The sequence below is a fragment of the Parus major genome, chromosome 2 (assembly GCF_001522545.3).
Source record: "Parus major isolate Abel chromosome 2, Parus_major1.1, whole genome shotgun sequence".
Taxonomy (NCBI): Eukaryota; Metazoa; Chordata; class Aves; order Passeriformes; family Paridae; genus Parus; species Parus major.
In genome coordinates this window covers 68666047-68681058 of record NC_031769.1, presented here as the reverse complement: position 1 = coordinate 68681058, position 15012 = coordinate 68666047, and the positions used below count along the sequence as shown (strand labels likewise).

Genomic DNA, 15012 nt, shown 5'->3' with positions numbered 1-15012 from the left:
CACACGTTTACACTGCTAATTGAATGTATCTAATTTTCCTTTTCAGTAATTTGTTTTAAATCATGGGATGCGTTTTTTTAAAAAAATGTTTTTATTTAGTGGCTGTTTCTCAGCAATTTTCCACCAGTAGGCATCTCAGGTAGGTTTTAATCCCTGAAATACAATGACAGACTAATGGCACTGAAACCTTCTTTGCGTCTACTCACGAAGCAGCTCTCTTTACGGTATGTGCGCGTATATACATAGACATGTATGTTTCCACCCACACTTCCATGTCTCTCTCCATCTTGGATCTGGAGAAATCATCTCCCTCTTCAGGGGGGGAAGACTGTCAGAGCTCACTGCTTGGGCTCTGCGCCGAGGCAGCCAACGCGAAGAACGCGGTTGAGCGCGGCCACTGGACCTGCCAAACCCTCTGGCCAGACCTAAGGAACATAAACACGGAGCGCGGGACAAAGTCCTGGAACAATTTTAACAGGGATTCAGCCCCGCGCTGCGAGGGGCGGCACGCTACACCCCCCAGGAGAGCGCAGGGAAGCGCCGACGCTTCCAGCGCGTCCCGCCCGCGCTCCCGCCCGGAGCCTGCGCGCTCCCCGGGGCCGGCGGGAAGCCGCGGGACTGACGGGACTTGCGGCCGCCGCGGAACTACAGCTCCCAGCGGCCCCCGCGCGCCGCCCAGGCCGGCTGGGAGTCACGCTGTGTTTATCGGCGAGGCCCCGCCCCGCCGCGCGAGCGGTGGCGTCACCCTCGCGAGCCTCCCTCGCTCCCCGTGGGCTGGTTAATATTCATGAGCCGCGCGCGCGCGGGGAGCGGCGGACGGCGGCGGGATCGCTCGCTCCTCGCCTCCCTCCCTCCCTAATGGCGCTGGCGACTGCCGGGCAGCGGGACTGAGCCGGGCACCGGCGGAATGCTTCCCGCGGCTGCTACGTAATCCCTCCCACCCCCGGGACGCGGCGCCGCGCTCCGCTCGGCCCCCCCGCGCCGCGCCGAGCGGCGCTCCCAGCAGGGCGGCGGCGGCGGCATCCCCGGCCCCGCGGGCGATGGAGCCCGCGCAGCAGCGAGCGGCAGAAGCCCCGGCGGCGGGAAGCGGGCGGGGGGAGCCGGAGAGCGGCTCCCCGGGCAGGAGGAGTCAGGCGGAGAGCGGTGCGGAGCCGTCGGGCGGTGGCGGGCAGCTGGACGGCAAAGCAGCCGGCGGCCCGCGGCGGAGGCGAGGAGGAGCCGGCGGCTTCGCTCCTCCCGCGGCGCTGGCGGCCAGCGGGACTCCGGCGGCCCCCGGCGGGGCCGGCAGCGCTAACTCCCTGCTCCTGCGGCGGGGGAGGTTGAAGAGGAACCTCTCCGCCGCCTCCCCCTCTGCCGGCGGCGCCCCGGCCCCCTCGCTGGGCACCCGCAGCTTGGACAGGAAGGCGCTGCTGCTGCTGAAGCCGCCCCGGCAGCTGCAGCCCCTGCAGCCCCCGGAGCGGGACTGGGTGCGGCGAGACCTGCAGCGGGGCTGCGTCCACGTCTACGAGCGGCACATGAACTGTTACCTGCGGCCGGTGCTCTGCACCCTGGAGACCACGGCGGCCGAGGTGGCCGCCCGGCTGCAACAGCTCGGCCACCGGGGCGGCAGCAGCGTGGTGCGAGTGCTGGGCAAGGCGGGCGCGCCGCCGCCGCCGCAACCCCCGCCCGAGCCGCCGGCGGGCCCCGCCGAGGCGACGCCCGAGCCCGCGGCCGAGGGGCTGCGGCCGCAGCCGGACGAGAAGCTCAGGAGCCGGCGGGGGACGCGGAGCGGGCTGTCCGGAGGAGGCTGCGGGGAAGCGGCGCGGCCCGACCGCCTGCCGCTGTGCAGCGGCGCCGAGGAGAGCGACTTGGCCGGCGGCCGGCCGAGCACGGCGCCCTCCGACTTCAGCCCCGGGGCGCCGCCGGCCGAACTGTACCTTGCGGGGCCGCCGCTCTCCTGTCCCTCCCTGCTGGGGGAGCTGGGGCCGACCGGCTCCGACACCGAGAGCTTCAGCCCCAGTGCCGAGAGCGTTTCCGACCGGCTGGACCCCTACAGCAGCGGCGGCGGCGGCGGCTCGTCCTCTTCGGACGAGCTGGAGGTGGAGCCGGCGCCCCCCGACGGGGTGGAAGAAGCAGGTGCGGGCCGGGGCCCCCCCTGCCCGGGGGAGCTGCCCCCGGGGCGGGCAGTAGGGGTGCCGGCGGGCGCGGCCGGCGGGCGGGAGCAGCCAGCGGGGCCGCCCGCCCTGTACGTACAGCTGCACGGGGAGACCAGCCGGCGGCTGGAGGCCCACGAGAAGCCGCTGCAGATCCAGAACGACTACCTCTCCCAGCTGGGCTTCCGGGACCTGTGGCGGGTGCAGGAGGAGGGCATGGACTCGGAGACCGGCTGCCTCATTCGCTTCTACGCCGGTGAGCGGGGCCGGGGGGCGACCGTGGGGAAGGGGCGGGAGCCGCGCCCACCGGCTGTTGGCACGGCGGGTGCCGGGGTGAGTGGAGGGCGTGCGGGCGGCTGGGCGCTGCTCCTACGCCGGGCTGTCCCCTGTCACGGGGAATGTGGCCCGGGGCTGTCCCCTGTCACGGGGAAGGCGGCCCGCGGGTGTCTCGGTGCCGGGGAGGGGCCGTGCCGGGAGGTCCCCGGCGGCGGCAGCGGGAAGCGTTGCCCTGAGCCGGCTGCCGAGAGAAGCCGCGATGTCAGCGGCGCCCAGGCTGCTCCAGCGCTGTGCCCAGGGCAGCCTCCCCTTCCTTCAGCGCCTCGGTAATGGAGGTCGTGCTTGTGTTGTTTTCCCGTTCAGCGGCACTGGGTGTCCGAGGTTAAATCAGCCTTAATCTACTACTGCTTTCCCTAGTGACGAGGAATTGCATCGGTGCCGCTGCCGGGCACGGGAGGTCGAAGGCTGTTTGTTCCAAATGTTTGCGGGATGCGGGCAGCTCGCTCACAGTTTAGTGGAGCTGTGTGCTCGCTCCGGGGAGCGCCGAGCCCGCCCCATCGCAGAGCCGAGGGCACGGCCGGCTGGCTCCCAAGGGGAAGCCCCGCACAGTTCTTGCTCCTGAAACGGGTTACAGCAGTACAGGGCGCGCAGATGCCCGAGCTGAGAGCGGTGCATTCCTGCAAACAAAATCGTGCTCTTGGCTCTCCGCGTTGTTGGCATCAGTTTTTCCCGTTAGAGTGGTGGGACTTCACCGAGAGACTGAGGGCAGTAAGCGAGAGAAGTAGGGAGGCACAAGTCATGGTCTTTGGAAGCGGGGTGGTCAAAAGCTTTATAATGAAAAGGGAGAAGCTCTGTAATGCAGCTTTGCTGTTACAACATACAGTACAGAATTTGGAGAGTGTTGGGTGGAAAAGTTAGCTCCCACGTTTTAATTATGCAACCTTCTGCAATTTTAGGGAGGTTTAAAAATACTTTGTGTGTCAGTTGAGTTGTTTTGTGTAAAAGACTTGCTATAATCTCGGAGCTTCTTGGGTTTTAACTATCCTGTACATCTCTTCAAAAATAAGACATTGTTTAGTGTCCAAGTATACATTCAAATACCTTGTAAATTTTCCTGTGAAACAGGTAAATGCGATACCCCGAGATGAAGTCATGCTATCAGAGTAGCGCATGTCATCCATCCCCTTGCTGGGCTGGTTGAGCAGAATGGTCCTTCAATGAACTGTGAGAATTCAGTGCTTTAACTCTGAAAAATACAGAGATTCTTTTTGAGTGAATTCTGCTGAATGTCAAATGGAGTTGGTAATGGTGGGGTGGGAAGAACAGTTCGCTGGATAAGTGGCCTTCTTTATTCAGAAGAGAATGTGGGAGTGGTGGCAAGTGGTCAGTTCAGCTTTTCTTCAGATTTTTTGATTGTACAATGACCCTGGCATAACGAGTGCAAAAGTAGTATTTGTTAAAGGAATTGACACAAATAGGTTAGATGCATTTGGGTTAGAAAGTAGCCTAAAGTACTTTTTTTTTTCAGATGATCATTGTGGTCTTTTGTGTTTCTTTGCCTGCTTTTGAGGATGGAAGTCAGCAGGTGATCTGGGAGGGTTGTTGCTTCTTTTATTTCCAGTCCCACCCCGCCATTAAATGGGGATGCACACACGTGTTTTAAATTGGGACAGCTGTGTGCCTCCTATTCTAACAGGATGTGTTCTAAAGAAAACACAATCAGGAAACATAGCGAAGTCTTACACACAGTTAAGCCTGTTTGCATGTAGTTTTAATGCATTAAATTATTAATTATACATGCTAAATGAGGATGTTCCAACTCTGTTCTATTTCAGTGTCTCAACTTGACTGCTAACGTAGCTCATACATTTTAGACTTCCTTGTGCAAAACTACTGGATAGAAAGGTATTTCTGTGAGCATACATAGGATTAAATTAATGCAAATTTCTTATGCAAGTTCATATGCTAACAAGTATGCCTCTGTACTTCAAAAGTGCACCTTTTTTTTGAAATCCTTATCTCTTTGAGAGGATCTGTGAGCAACATCTAAAACACCTGTGATCAGGTGCTTGTAACAGAAAGGTTGCAGCATCTAAGGTACCAGACCAGCCAAAAACAGCTAAGAAAATATTACTGACATGTAATCATACTGATTTTATGTAACCGTCTTGGCAAGTTTTCTCTGCTTCCTTATTTTATACACACACACAACCCAAAGATGAAAGGGAGGGAAGGAGAGAAACTTAAAAAGAATCCACACCAAATTGTGCTGGAACGGGGAGCAATTTTTTTGGCCCCAAAGTTAAGTGTTTTGCTTAGGAGAAATACCTTTTTAATAAATGATCCTCCAGGATAATACCCTAAGGAAAACTTTAAAACAGTGATTTCCTGTTTGCCTAGGACTTCATTGATTTAAGTAGCCTGGCTTGTCCCAATGGATAGAGAACCACTGGTATCTCTATCCCTGTAATTTCCTGCAAGCTGTCTCAGTAGGATTTGGTGATACTGGTTTTGTACTGATGTGAAATGGCATAAACCTAGGTTGGATTTATTGCATTGCTTCTAAAAGGAATTCTTTCACCTAATCCCCCTGGAGTGGAGAGAGAAGAAAGCAAAGTGATGACTTTGGGGTTTTTTATTTTTGAGGAGAGACAGTTTTAAGACTGGAAGGTGACCCTACTGAAACTTACCATTACAAATTCCACGTATGACAATATAGCAAATAGTTTTAGTGATTGCTGTAGGCTGGTAATTTCTCCTGTTGTGGAATCTGGAAAACACAGATTAAAAAAAAAATATTGCTGGGAGAACTGGAGAGAGTCAGATTTTTCTGCTTTGACAAAACTGTTTTCTTAATAAATAGCAGTCCACAAATATTCTGTAAATTAAATATTGGATCTTTTAAAAACCCTCAAACCCAAAATGGGACACTAAGAAGGTAAAAGTGCTTCCTGTACATTGCCTTGGTTTGTTTCAGAATGTGGTTAGTGCATGTTTCTTCTGGTGTCTCCTCTCATTTTCTTCCTTAAGAGTGTGAATGTGGTTGATTTTGTCAGTGTCTTGACTCTTAAGCATTAAATGGATAACACCACCGCTAAAACAAAATCCCTTACAGCTTTAAGGGGCTGATCCTACTTCCTGTAACATCAATTTGAGCAAAACTGGGCATTAGTGATTGGTCAGGCATGTCAATTTTTATCTGTTGAAATTTATCTTAACAAAAGATAATGTTTTAATTTAACCTCAATGTTTGAAATACTTCATCTCTATTTAAAAGGACATGGTTAAATAGCTTTCTGCTGAGATACTGTGTGACTGAATTATGGAACTGTGTAAGAATCCATAGTGCAATTACAGTCATGATATTGTCGCCGGGAGACCGATTAGGTCAGACTTCGTAAACTATTCCTAAAACCTCAAGAGTGGCTGTGATCCAGAAGACCTCTTGCAAACAAGTTATAGTATTCCTTATTGCTTCATAAAAATAATTGTTGTCCCAGTGGCCTTGACATCCTGGTAATTTGCATGTAGAAGGAAAAACAGGCTAATACAACAGTCTCATTAAAAACTGCAAAACTGCTTATTTGTTTTAGATCAAAAATAAGCATGGGATTATATGTTGTGCTCTGGAGCTTCTGCATGGCAAGGAGCATGAGTAATACTATCCTGGTCTTGAAGAGTGGTTCAGTACAATAGATGTTTGAGGCTGTTTTGTTTTAGTGTTGAAAGGTGATGTTGTTTCTGATTCTGGCACTTGGCCACCATCAAATTCTCTGCCCCCTAATGTGACACTGGGCTTCTGCACCTGCCTGTGTCATCAAATATATCACTTTTTCAGTAGGTGACTGCCTATAGGCAGAATACTAAGAAATGCCAGATGTAATTAAGGGTGTTAATTTTGCATCTGGCTGTCAGATGTTATTTGGGAAGAGATCCTTTTGGCTCACGTGGCCTTTTGGAAAGCTGTGAAGAAAAACGAATCTAGTTTGGTCTTGAAGTATGTTATAAGGGATGTTGTTCTGTCCAGTAAAGAAAAAGGATGGGGGGGGAAAGATCTTGTGTCAGGATCAGTTGCAGTGCTCTGAGCAATTGTGTTTGCTTGCCTTCTTTAAAAAAAGTACACCTTGTAGTTGGGGTCATACAGAGACTTCCAGCTAGATGGATGGAAGCATGGTTTTAGATGCTTAATTTAGAAGGTGCTGTGCAATGCAGAGCTATGTGAAATGCATTGAATTGCTGGCTGCTTGTTGTGCTACTTGGTGAATAACTCAGTTCAGCTATTTAATACACTGATAAACTCAATTTAAGGTGACTAAGTGCGGTTATGGGGGGAAGCATGCCAGAGACACACTTTTTATTATGGAGTGTGGGAGAACAGCTGTGCCCTAAAGAGCTGCTTTTGGAACACTTGACATAGTTCTGACATCTCATATCTTCAACATGAAAGGAATTAATTCACATTAATGTGAATGGATGTCTTTTTGCAGGTGTGATTGGACAGGAGAGGTCTCTGTGAACTTGTCTGAAACCGAAAGGAAAAACAACCTCTGCCTAGGGCTGCTATAATCCTGATTCTTTTTTTCTTCTTAACGTGACTCCGATGAACATTCTTTGCCTTGTAATCATTTATATGTTGGCATCTCCTGCGAGAGGAGTAATGCCTAAAATTTTCCTCCTTGGGAAACTCTCACGTTTCAGCGACATAGCAGTTTAAATCTGGGCTTGGTCCATGTCGGTACCAAGGTAATGACATTTTTAGTCCTGTTCTGCAGGGAAGTTTAAAATGGTTGCATTGCCTTTGGCTAGCTCCACCTGCTTATCTCCTTTGGAATGGGGTCTTTCTGATGTAGGCAGCTTTCCAGGGGGGTTCTCAGGCTTTTTCGAAGGAGGAGCCATGCAGATAGTGCTGGAATGCTGGTGCAGCCGCAGCTGAGCTTTGGTATGTGACAGCTGCTAAGTACAATGGTCTTTGCAACTTTTAAATGCTGTTGTACTCCTGGCTAGCATCCATAACTTAAGTACGTGTTAAGTACCGACACGGGAGATTTTAGTGTGATGTACATAGTTACTATTTATACTAAATATGTAGTACCTAATTTGGTGCATCCAGGAGCTGAATTTCTTCACTGTTGCAGCACAGAACATGGCATTCTTTTTCCTTTCTTTTCTCTTAATGTATTTTGATACTGTCCCTCTTGCAATTTTTACCAATTATCCCCCCCTGCTTTTTTTTAAACTGTACAAATATCATCTTGATGATGGAATTGCTGATATACCTAAGAGCCCTTCTCTAATTTAAGCATCCATCTGTTCTATTAGGACAGTGACAGACTGCTATGCATCTAAAGCACTACATGGTTCTTGGGAAGGTACTGCTTAATAGTACGAAAATAAAGGATTAATTCAATGCAGTGTTAGCAACTGGTGCGTGCTTCTTGATTATCAAAACCTGCTTTGATAGTTAAAAAAAATCTCTTTATAAAACAATTTAAAGAGATATTTATTTGTTATTCAAGTGGTCCTGTAGAAAAGAGGCACATATAAGAAAACCTGCTTGGACAGGTCAGTTTGAAAAATATATACATACAGAATTCCATAGAATACAAGCTTAGAGATGGAAGTCCTGGAGACTGTTACTTATACTCAGCTTTCTAATTTGGAGGGAACCTGTGCCTCACATCCTTACAGCTTCATTTCCCTCTGTGTTTAAGGGGTGATCATTTTGAATAACTATTTAAGCTACTAGTATATTAATTTAAGGGAAAAAAAAGAAAAATAAACCAAACCTGACCTTTATTTGCCTTGGACAGAAGCAAAGATAATTTGACTTAGTCTTCAGTGTTTCATTATTTTACTGCTTGTGGAGTGGGGCACACTGGCATTTTAGTTCAGATCAAAGCACTGGTGTACATGTTTTCAGCTTCCCTTGAGTCAGTTTCATTGCTCTATTTTAGAACTTCTGCTCAAATGAGGATTTGTACTCTGGGAAGCTGTTTGTCTGGAGTAGCTCTGTAATAACTATATTCTATAATGCAGAAAACTCAATGCTGTAGTTAACTTTGAGGGTATTTGATAAAATATTTTGTCTGTGTGTATTCAAATGGAATAGATCTTGATACTTCATGTCAGTTGCAGTTTGTGTAGGGAAACTTAACCCAAGTAAAAAGGATGGGGTGGAGTGTTCCAAAATATCTTCAGGTTTGTAAACTTCACTGCCTTGGCCATCTGATTCCAGCTTAGTTTTTATTTCTCTGAGGTGTTTAAGAGAAATGTAACCAACCTTCATAAGCAACTAAAAAGTTTTAAACTCACCGAAAAATGAATGTGTCTTAACTTTTTCTATATTTAGCTCTAAGACAGGAATTCTGAAACACTAAGCCCTTCATAGGATGTTTAAGAAACATCATAGGAGGACAGTGGTCCTCATTTAAAAAAAACCCAAACAATGATATCTTAATTATGACAATCATCTGAGAGATTGGAAACCTGTTAAAATTACAACTGCATGGTAGTGTCAGAATTGTGTATAGGTTAAGATCTATAAATTGTATGGCAGAAAATGTCTGTGAAAATTCTAGATTTTTCAGTTTTGTACTTCATTCCAAAGTGCCGTGTTTTATTCTTTGTGTAACTTTTGTCCTTAAATAGCTTTTCTGGACAGTTGAATTAGCTGTAGCATTGCCTTTTTTTTTTTTGTGAATAATCTCTACATTTTTCACTAGAAAATAACCAGTATTCGTTGCAGATTAGTTGTTTTTTTTCAATTAGTCTGGCATTTATCCACTGTGGTATCTTAACATAGATACCACTTTCTAAAAATAACTTGTGGCAAAATTGGATTGAACGTTTTCCCACTGATTGCTGTTACATACTGAAGTCACCTTAGGTATCTGAGAATTTTAAACTTAAGTATTATTATTTATGATATATTTTATTTAGCTCTTAGTTTACTTTTCATTATATGTGTGCTATATGATAAACTGTTAACATAAAGAAAAAGCATTACTTGCTGTTTGGAATGCAGCAGCTGTTGTACCATCACAGAGGGATGTATGTGGGTTTTAAATGAATAACAATACTGTGTTTTGCTGAAGTTCCGTTCAGGATTTCAGGTTGGCAAAATGAATGGTAGAACTGGTTTTCTGTGGTGTCTGTGCTGGCATAGCCACTGTGGTGTTTGTTTTTTGTTTTTTTTAAAGAGGGCATGGTCAGGAATCCCCTTTGGGGTCTTGTCTGTTATTCACCATGGATGTGGTCACCAGGGCCCTCTGTACTCACTGCCACTGTCACATAAAATCATTTAGTTACATAAGTGGATAGTCCAAGTTCTTTATGCCAGTTGCCCCAACCATTATTACTTTTGCTTCCCTGGTTAGCTTGCTAGCTAGTTCTGGCTTTGGGATCTGGTGGTTGAGATTTTCTGCTCCCATGGATGTGGTTAAATATGTGAAATAAAGGGAATGGTACGTAATCTCTTGGGGGTTTTGTACCCCCTTCCAGCTCCATCCCCCCATTATTCAGTGGGCAAAAACTGTTATTTGGAGGACATTACATTTAAAAATGACAACTGTAAAATCAGGAAGAAAGACCTCCTGGAGTGAAGTAATTTAATTTCACCACGTAGCATACTATTATTTGAAGCTTTTTCTGTCGATAGGGAAGTAAAATTTCTTCCAGCTGGCTTTGACTTATTTGGAGGGATGCTGAAAATACTCATTGCTCAACTAGCTGTGTGTTCCTCGATTTGACAGCTAAGAATAACTATTTACATATTGATGCAAAATACTGAGTTTCAGGGATTTTTTTCTCTCCAGTTTTATCTAGTTTAGTTCTTGGTTAGAAGGAAAATGAGAATTGTGTAAGTGGGCAAGATTTTTTTGAATTTAACTCAATGTGCTTTTGCAGGCCAGAGGTAAATTTGTGCATCTGCAGGGTATTAATTGTTCTTGGTCTTGTGCAGTGGCAACAGGAATCTTCAACTTTACTAGGCTCTGGATTGTAGTCATAATTCTCAAAACCCCATAATAGCTACTTGAACCAGTTCTTCTCATCTCAGAGCACTCCAAATGCCATGCCAACTTATTTAAATAAAGACAAAACAATGGGCCTTGGTCCAGGGGGTAACGAGGAGCTGGAATGCCTTTGAAGTTCAGGACCCTAGGCTGTAGGTGCAATTTACATAAACCTCATTATGTAATCTGAATGCAGTTTCTCTTCCTGTTTGTTCGATTTATGAAGCTTTGTGTCCAAGGAGAAAGAGATAGTAAGACCTGTAATTAAGATAAGTAGCAGGCCACTCCTTTTCTGAATGTGTGCTCTGGGGAGGAGAGAATGTAGATGCAGCATTGAGGGAAGAACAAAACCTCTGATTCAGGCACCTTCAGTTGCTGAGATTAATTCTGACTCTTTTCCTTTGAAAAAGCTGCATGCTTCTTTAAACAATAACTATGCCTAGTTCAAACTATTATTGGCTCTAATATAAATGGTACAGAAAAGCTTGGAAGCCCTTACCAGCAACAATTTTGCTTTTATATACACCATGGAGGAACTCTAAGTGGCTCTCAACAGTTTTTAAACTGCCTTGAAAGTTGTAAGTATCTAAGTGGACAGTGAGTTTTCTGATCAGAATTGTATACAGTGATGTTTTGTTGTTCTCATTCAAGCACTTGCTTTGTCTTACTGCCAGATCATCACTAACCTTTTTCTTACAGCAGGTAGTAAGTAGGAGCACTGCTTAGAGCAACAGTAGCAGAGCTAACTGTGCAGTCTACTTGGTTATTAGATGATTGGTCAGCTGAATTAGTGACTCCTTATCTCGAGTTCTTTTATGATTATTGACTCAGATTCATAGAATTACTGAGGTTGTAAAAGACCTCCAAGGTCATTGAATCCAACCTTTGATTGAACACTTCCAAGCCAACTAAACACTAAGTGCCATGTCCTGTTGTTTCTTGGATGCTTTCAGGGATAGTGACTTCACCATCTTCCTGGGCAGGCTGTTCCAATGCCTGACCACCCTTTCAGTGAAGAAGCTCTTCCTGAGTCTCACCTGCTGCAGCTTGAGGCCATTTCCTCTCATCTTGTCACTTGTTGCCTGGAAAAAGGGACCACTCCCCACCTGGCTATACTCTCAGGAAGTTGTAGAGAGTAATAAGGTCCCCCCTGAACCTCCTTTTCTTCCAGCCTGAGTAACCTGAGCTCTCTCAGCTGCTCCTAATCAGACTTGTGCTCCAGACCCTTCACCAGCTCTGTTGCCCTTCTCTGGACCTGCTCCAGCACCTCAATGTCCTTCTGGCTGTGAGGGGCCCAGAACTGAATGCAGGATTCAAGGTGCAGCCTCACCAGGGTCAAGTGCAGGGAACTCTGCTGGCCTGCTCCTGCTGGCCACACTATTGCTGATACAAGCCAGGATGCCCTTGGCCTTTTTGGCAACCTGGGCGTACACTGGCTCATGTTCAGCTGCTGTCAACCAGCACCCGCAGGTCCTTTTTCACCTGGCAGCTTTCCAGCCTCTGCCCACAGCCTCTAGTGCTGCATGGGGTTGTTGTGACTAAAGTGCAGGACTACTAAGTGATGGAGGAAGGTATTTTATCTTGTTCTGTGTGTTACTTAGTGGGACAGACAGACCTCTAGGGGACATCAGTGAGCAATCATCTTATTTATAAAACTTATTAGGTTGTCTCAGGCATAATTACTGTGTGTCACTGTTGACTTTATGCATCTACGTCAGTTTGCTTTCATGCTATGAAGCTTGTCTGTTGAAATAAAGAAGTTAATGACATAGTGTTAAGAATAAAGTGGTGGAACATCTGGAAGATGGCTAGCATGTCTAATGAACTGAAGTTAACAGTCTAGGAGCTCTTGGTTTCTTCTGGTACTAGTATTTCATGGTCAGAAAATAAAGCATGATAGTTTGCAGGTTGTGAACAGGATGTCTCAAAAAGAAGTTAATCATATATGTGTGGGAGATGCAACTTAACATTTCAGAAATACCAGCAGGAGTTTGTTGAAAGCTGTGCAGTATGTAATTATACAAAGTTATTCCTGAGTTGAGGACTTCTAATGTACAGTCTTGGTAGAAGCATGGTTGTGTGGATTAAAAATTGATTACTTAGAAGTAGACCTGAGTTTATATCCTTTCAGAGCAAGCAGTTAACCTTTTTTGTTTTGGGAGTCCTAGTTAATAAAAGAAAGAACTGACTGAAAATATTTGAAATGTCCAAGCTCTGTGAGATTGCTATGGATGTGTCTTACCTTTTGTTTGTTTGGGTTTTTTGTTTGTTTGTTCTGGTTAGGTTTTTGGGGGGGGCTGGGCAGGTTTATTTGATGGCATAAAAATGTGTCCCTTCTCTGTATAAATGAAATTCAAACCTATAATCTGTATATTCCCTGTAAATAAACAGAAGATTGTTGTAATACATTTCCAACTATAAAATAGAAGAAGTGTTTCCATTTCATGACTTCCAGAACAATGGTATCATCTGTATAAGCATATTCATCCCTGCTAAGATTAGACTATAGCACTGAGAACTGCTTGGTGTGTGTCTCTTTAATCTTCTTAATCAAATGACAACTTTAATTCCTGCTAATACGAGAAGAGTATGTTCAATTGTTTTACTTACTTTGCTTTACAGGTTTCATATTGGATGTGTAGAAAAATGCTTCAGAATGCTTCTTTCCTGAATCTTTGTGATAAAAGATGCTAGTTTATTTTGCAATTTGTAGCTTCTTGTAATTGAATCATAGGATGAAGATATATTGATCAGTATCACTAGATACTGTAGTACAGAGATTTAAGACAGCTTGTAGCCTACAGTGGACTAGGCCATATTCTTCTGTGAGTGTCTGAATAAATGTTTCTCTGGATAAACAGTCTGCCAGAACCCGAGGTGTATTTGATGCTTAAATTGCAACACTGGGTGGGATGGGATCCTTTGCTCCAGTGCTCTACTGGAGTGTGAGCAGTTTCACTACCTCTTGCTGCTTCAGTTCTGTTTTAATAGGAGGTGTATTTTGAGTTCCTGGCAAATAACTGATACAACTTAGTTACACTGTGGAAATGGGAAATGCAGATTTGTCACCTTAGTTGTGAACAGGACTGTCTAGTTGAGGGTGTCAGCAGATTGCAAAGCAGAGATCAACTGTAGACCCTTTGATCCCAGAACAGGCAGCTAGATACTTCTCACCCCTTTTGCCTTATTTTTTTTTTTGCCTTATTTTTTTCTTCTTGTCTTTTTTTTTGCAGTGCTTTTATTTTTTGTCTTTTTCTGTTTTTCTGGTTATTTTTTTTCCTTTTTTTTTTTCTTTTTCCTTTTTTTTATTCCCTTTTCCTCCTTCTTTTTCTACTGGAAGGGCAGTTTTTGGATATTCTTGGCAGCATTTACCAAGTCAGCCATTTTGTACATTTTGAGTCTTCTTATTGAAGATTTTGAAGGGTTTCTTTTCAATACGCATGTATCAGCAGGCCTCTTTATGTGTTCTTCATTCTACCGTGCCTGTATCTGTAAGGCTGTATCAAACAGTACCACTGCATTACATGTGGAGAAGAGCATTTGTTCTAGCATGGCTAACACAGGGCTGCAAAAATAAGTAAGTAAAATTCTCTCCAGAGAGTCACAACACATGGCTGTAACCAATTCAACAACTTGCTGTCTGTTTATGTCAACAGTATAGGATCAGGCAACAGTGTAGTCAAAAGAGACAAAAAGAACAGTCTTAAGGCAGTTTAAGGTGTACTGTACCTTTACATTACAGGAATAAGCATTTGAAAAGTTTTTAGGTTTTTTTTTTTTTGTTTAAATAAAAAATCTTTTGTCACATGTATGTTCTTCATCCAGCAGAGCATCTCTAGCAAATACAGGGCTTTAAAAGGCAAGGGATGTGGCCTGGGTTGTCTGTTAGAAGAATTTGTAAACTGATTATGAAATAAAGGAAAAAAATGCTGATTTTGCATAGTAAGAATTATGGCTGATGGTAGAAGAGTTCATGCTGTTATAGCCTTTGAACCTAGAATTGGATGTACTGATTCTTTAGCATTAGAGTGGCTTGTAAATAGTGGTATTACATGCAGCACATCCTTAAAGTTTCTGCTTTTTAGGAATGTGTACAGCACACATGAAGGAGATTCAGCATTTGGCACTGTTCTCATGTTTGCTGTCACCAGCTAAGCTAGGCAAGATCAACTAGACAAGTTAAATAAAACATGCAGTTAACAGTCATTGTCCTTTCTGAATTGTGAAGGAAAGTGCTGTTAGGGAGTATTGTACGGGGAAAGTCCAGTCTCCTCTTGCAGCCCCCAAAAAGGTAGGATTCCTGTAGGCAGGTCCCGGGAATTCAGTGTTCAGACTTCTGTCCAGGAGAGGATTGCCTACCAGCCATATGAATTTCAGTGGGGCAAGTGCCAGGTTCTGCACTTGAAGTTTGGGAGCTCTGGATGCACACACCACCTGGGGAATGAGAGGTTGGAGATAAGCCTCACAGAAAGAGATCTGGGGATCCTGGTCCATGGCAAGTAGAATATGAGTCAGCAGTGCGTTTTTGCAGCCAAAAGGGCTTAACAGCATCCTGAGTGCATCAAACACAGAACCACCAGCCACTTGAGGGA

The 15012-nt window shown here is 45.6% G+C and overlaps 1 protein-coding gene across 1 annotated transcript in view; it reads left to right on the top strand.

Annotated features, from left to right (window-relative positions):
* Positions 1-1025: 1025 nt before the first annotated feature.
* Positions 1026-15012, top strand: part of PHLPP1 (PH domain and leucine rich repeat protein phosphatase 1) — a 136241-nt gene continuing 122254 nt past the window's right edge. Inside the window, exon 1 of the mRNA XM_015617996.1 lies at positions 1026-2388. Within this exon, the coding sequence (XP_015473482.1) occupies positions 1041-2388 (1348 nt within the window). The 5' untranslated portion in view covers positions 1026-1040. The remainder of the gene's footprint in view (positions 2389-15012) is intronic.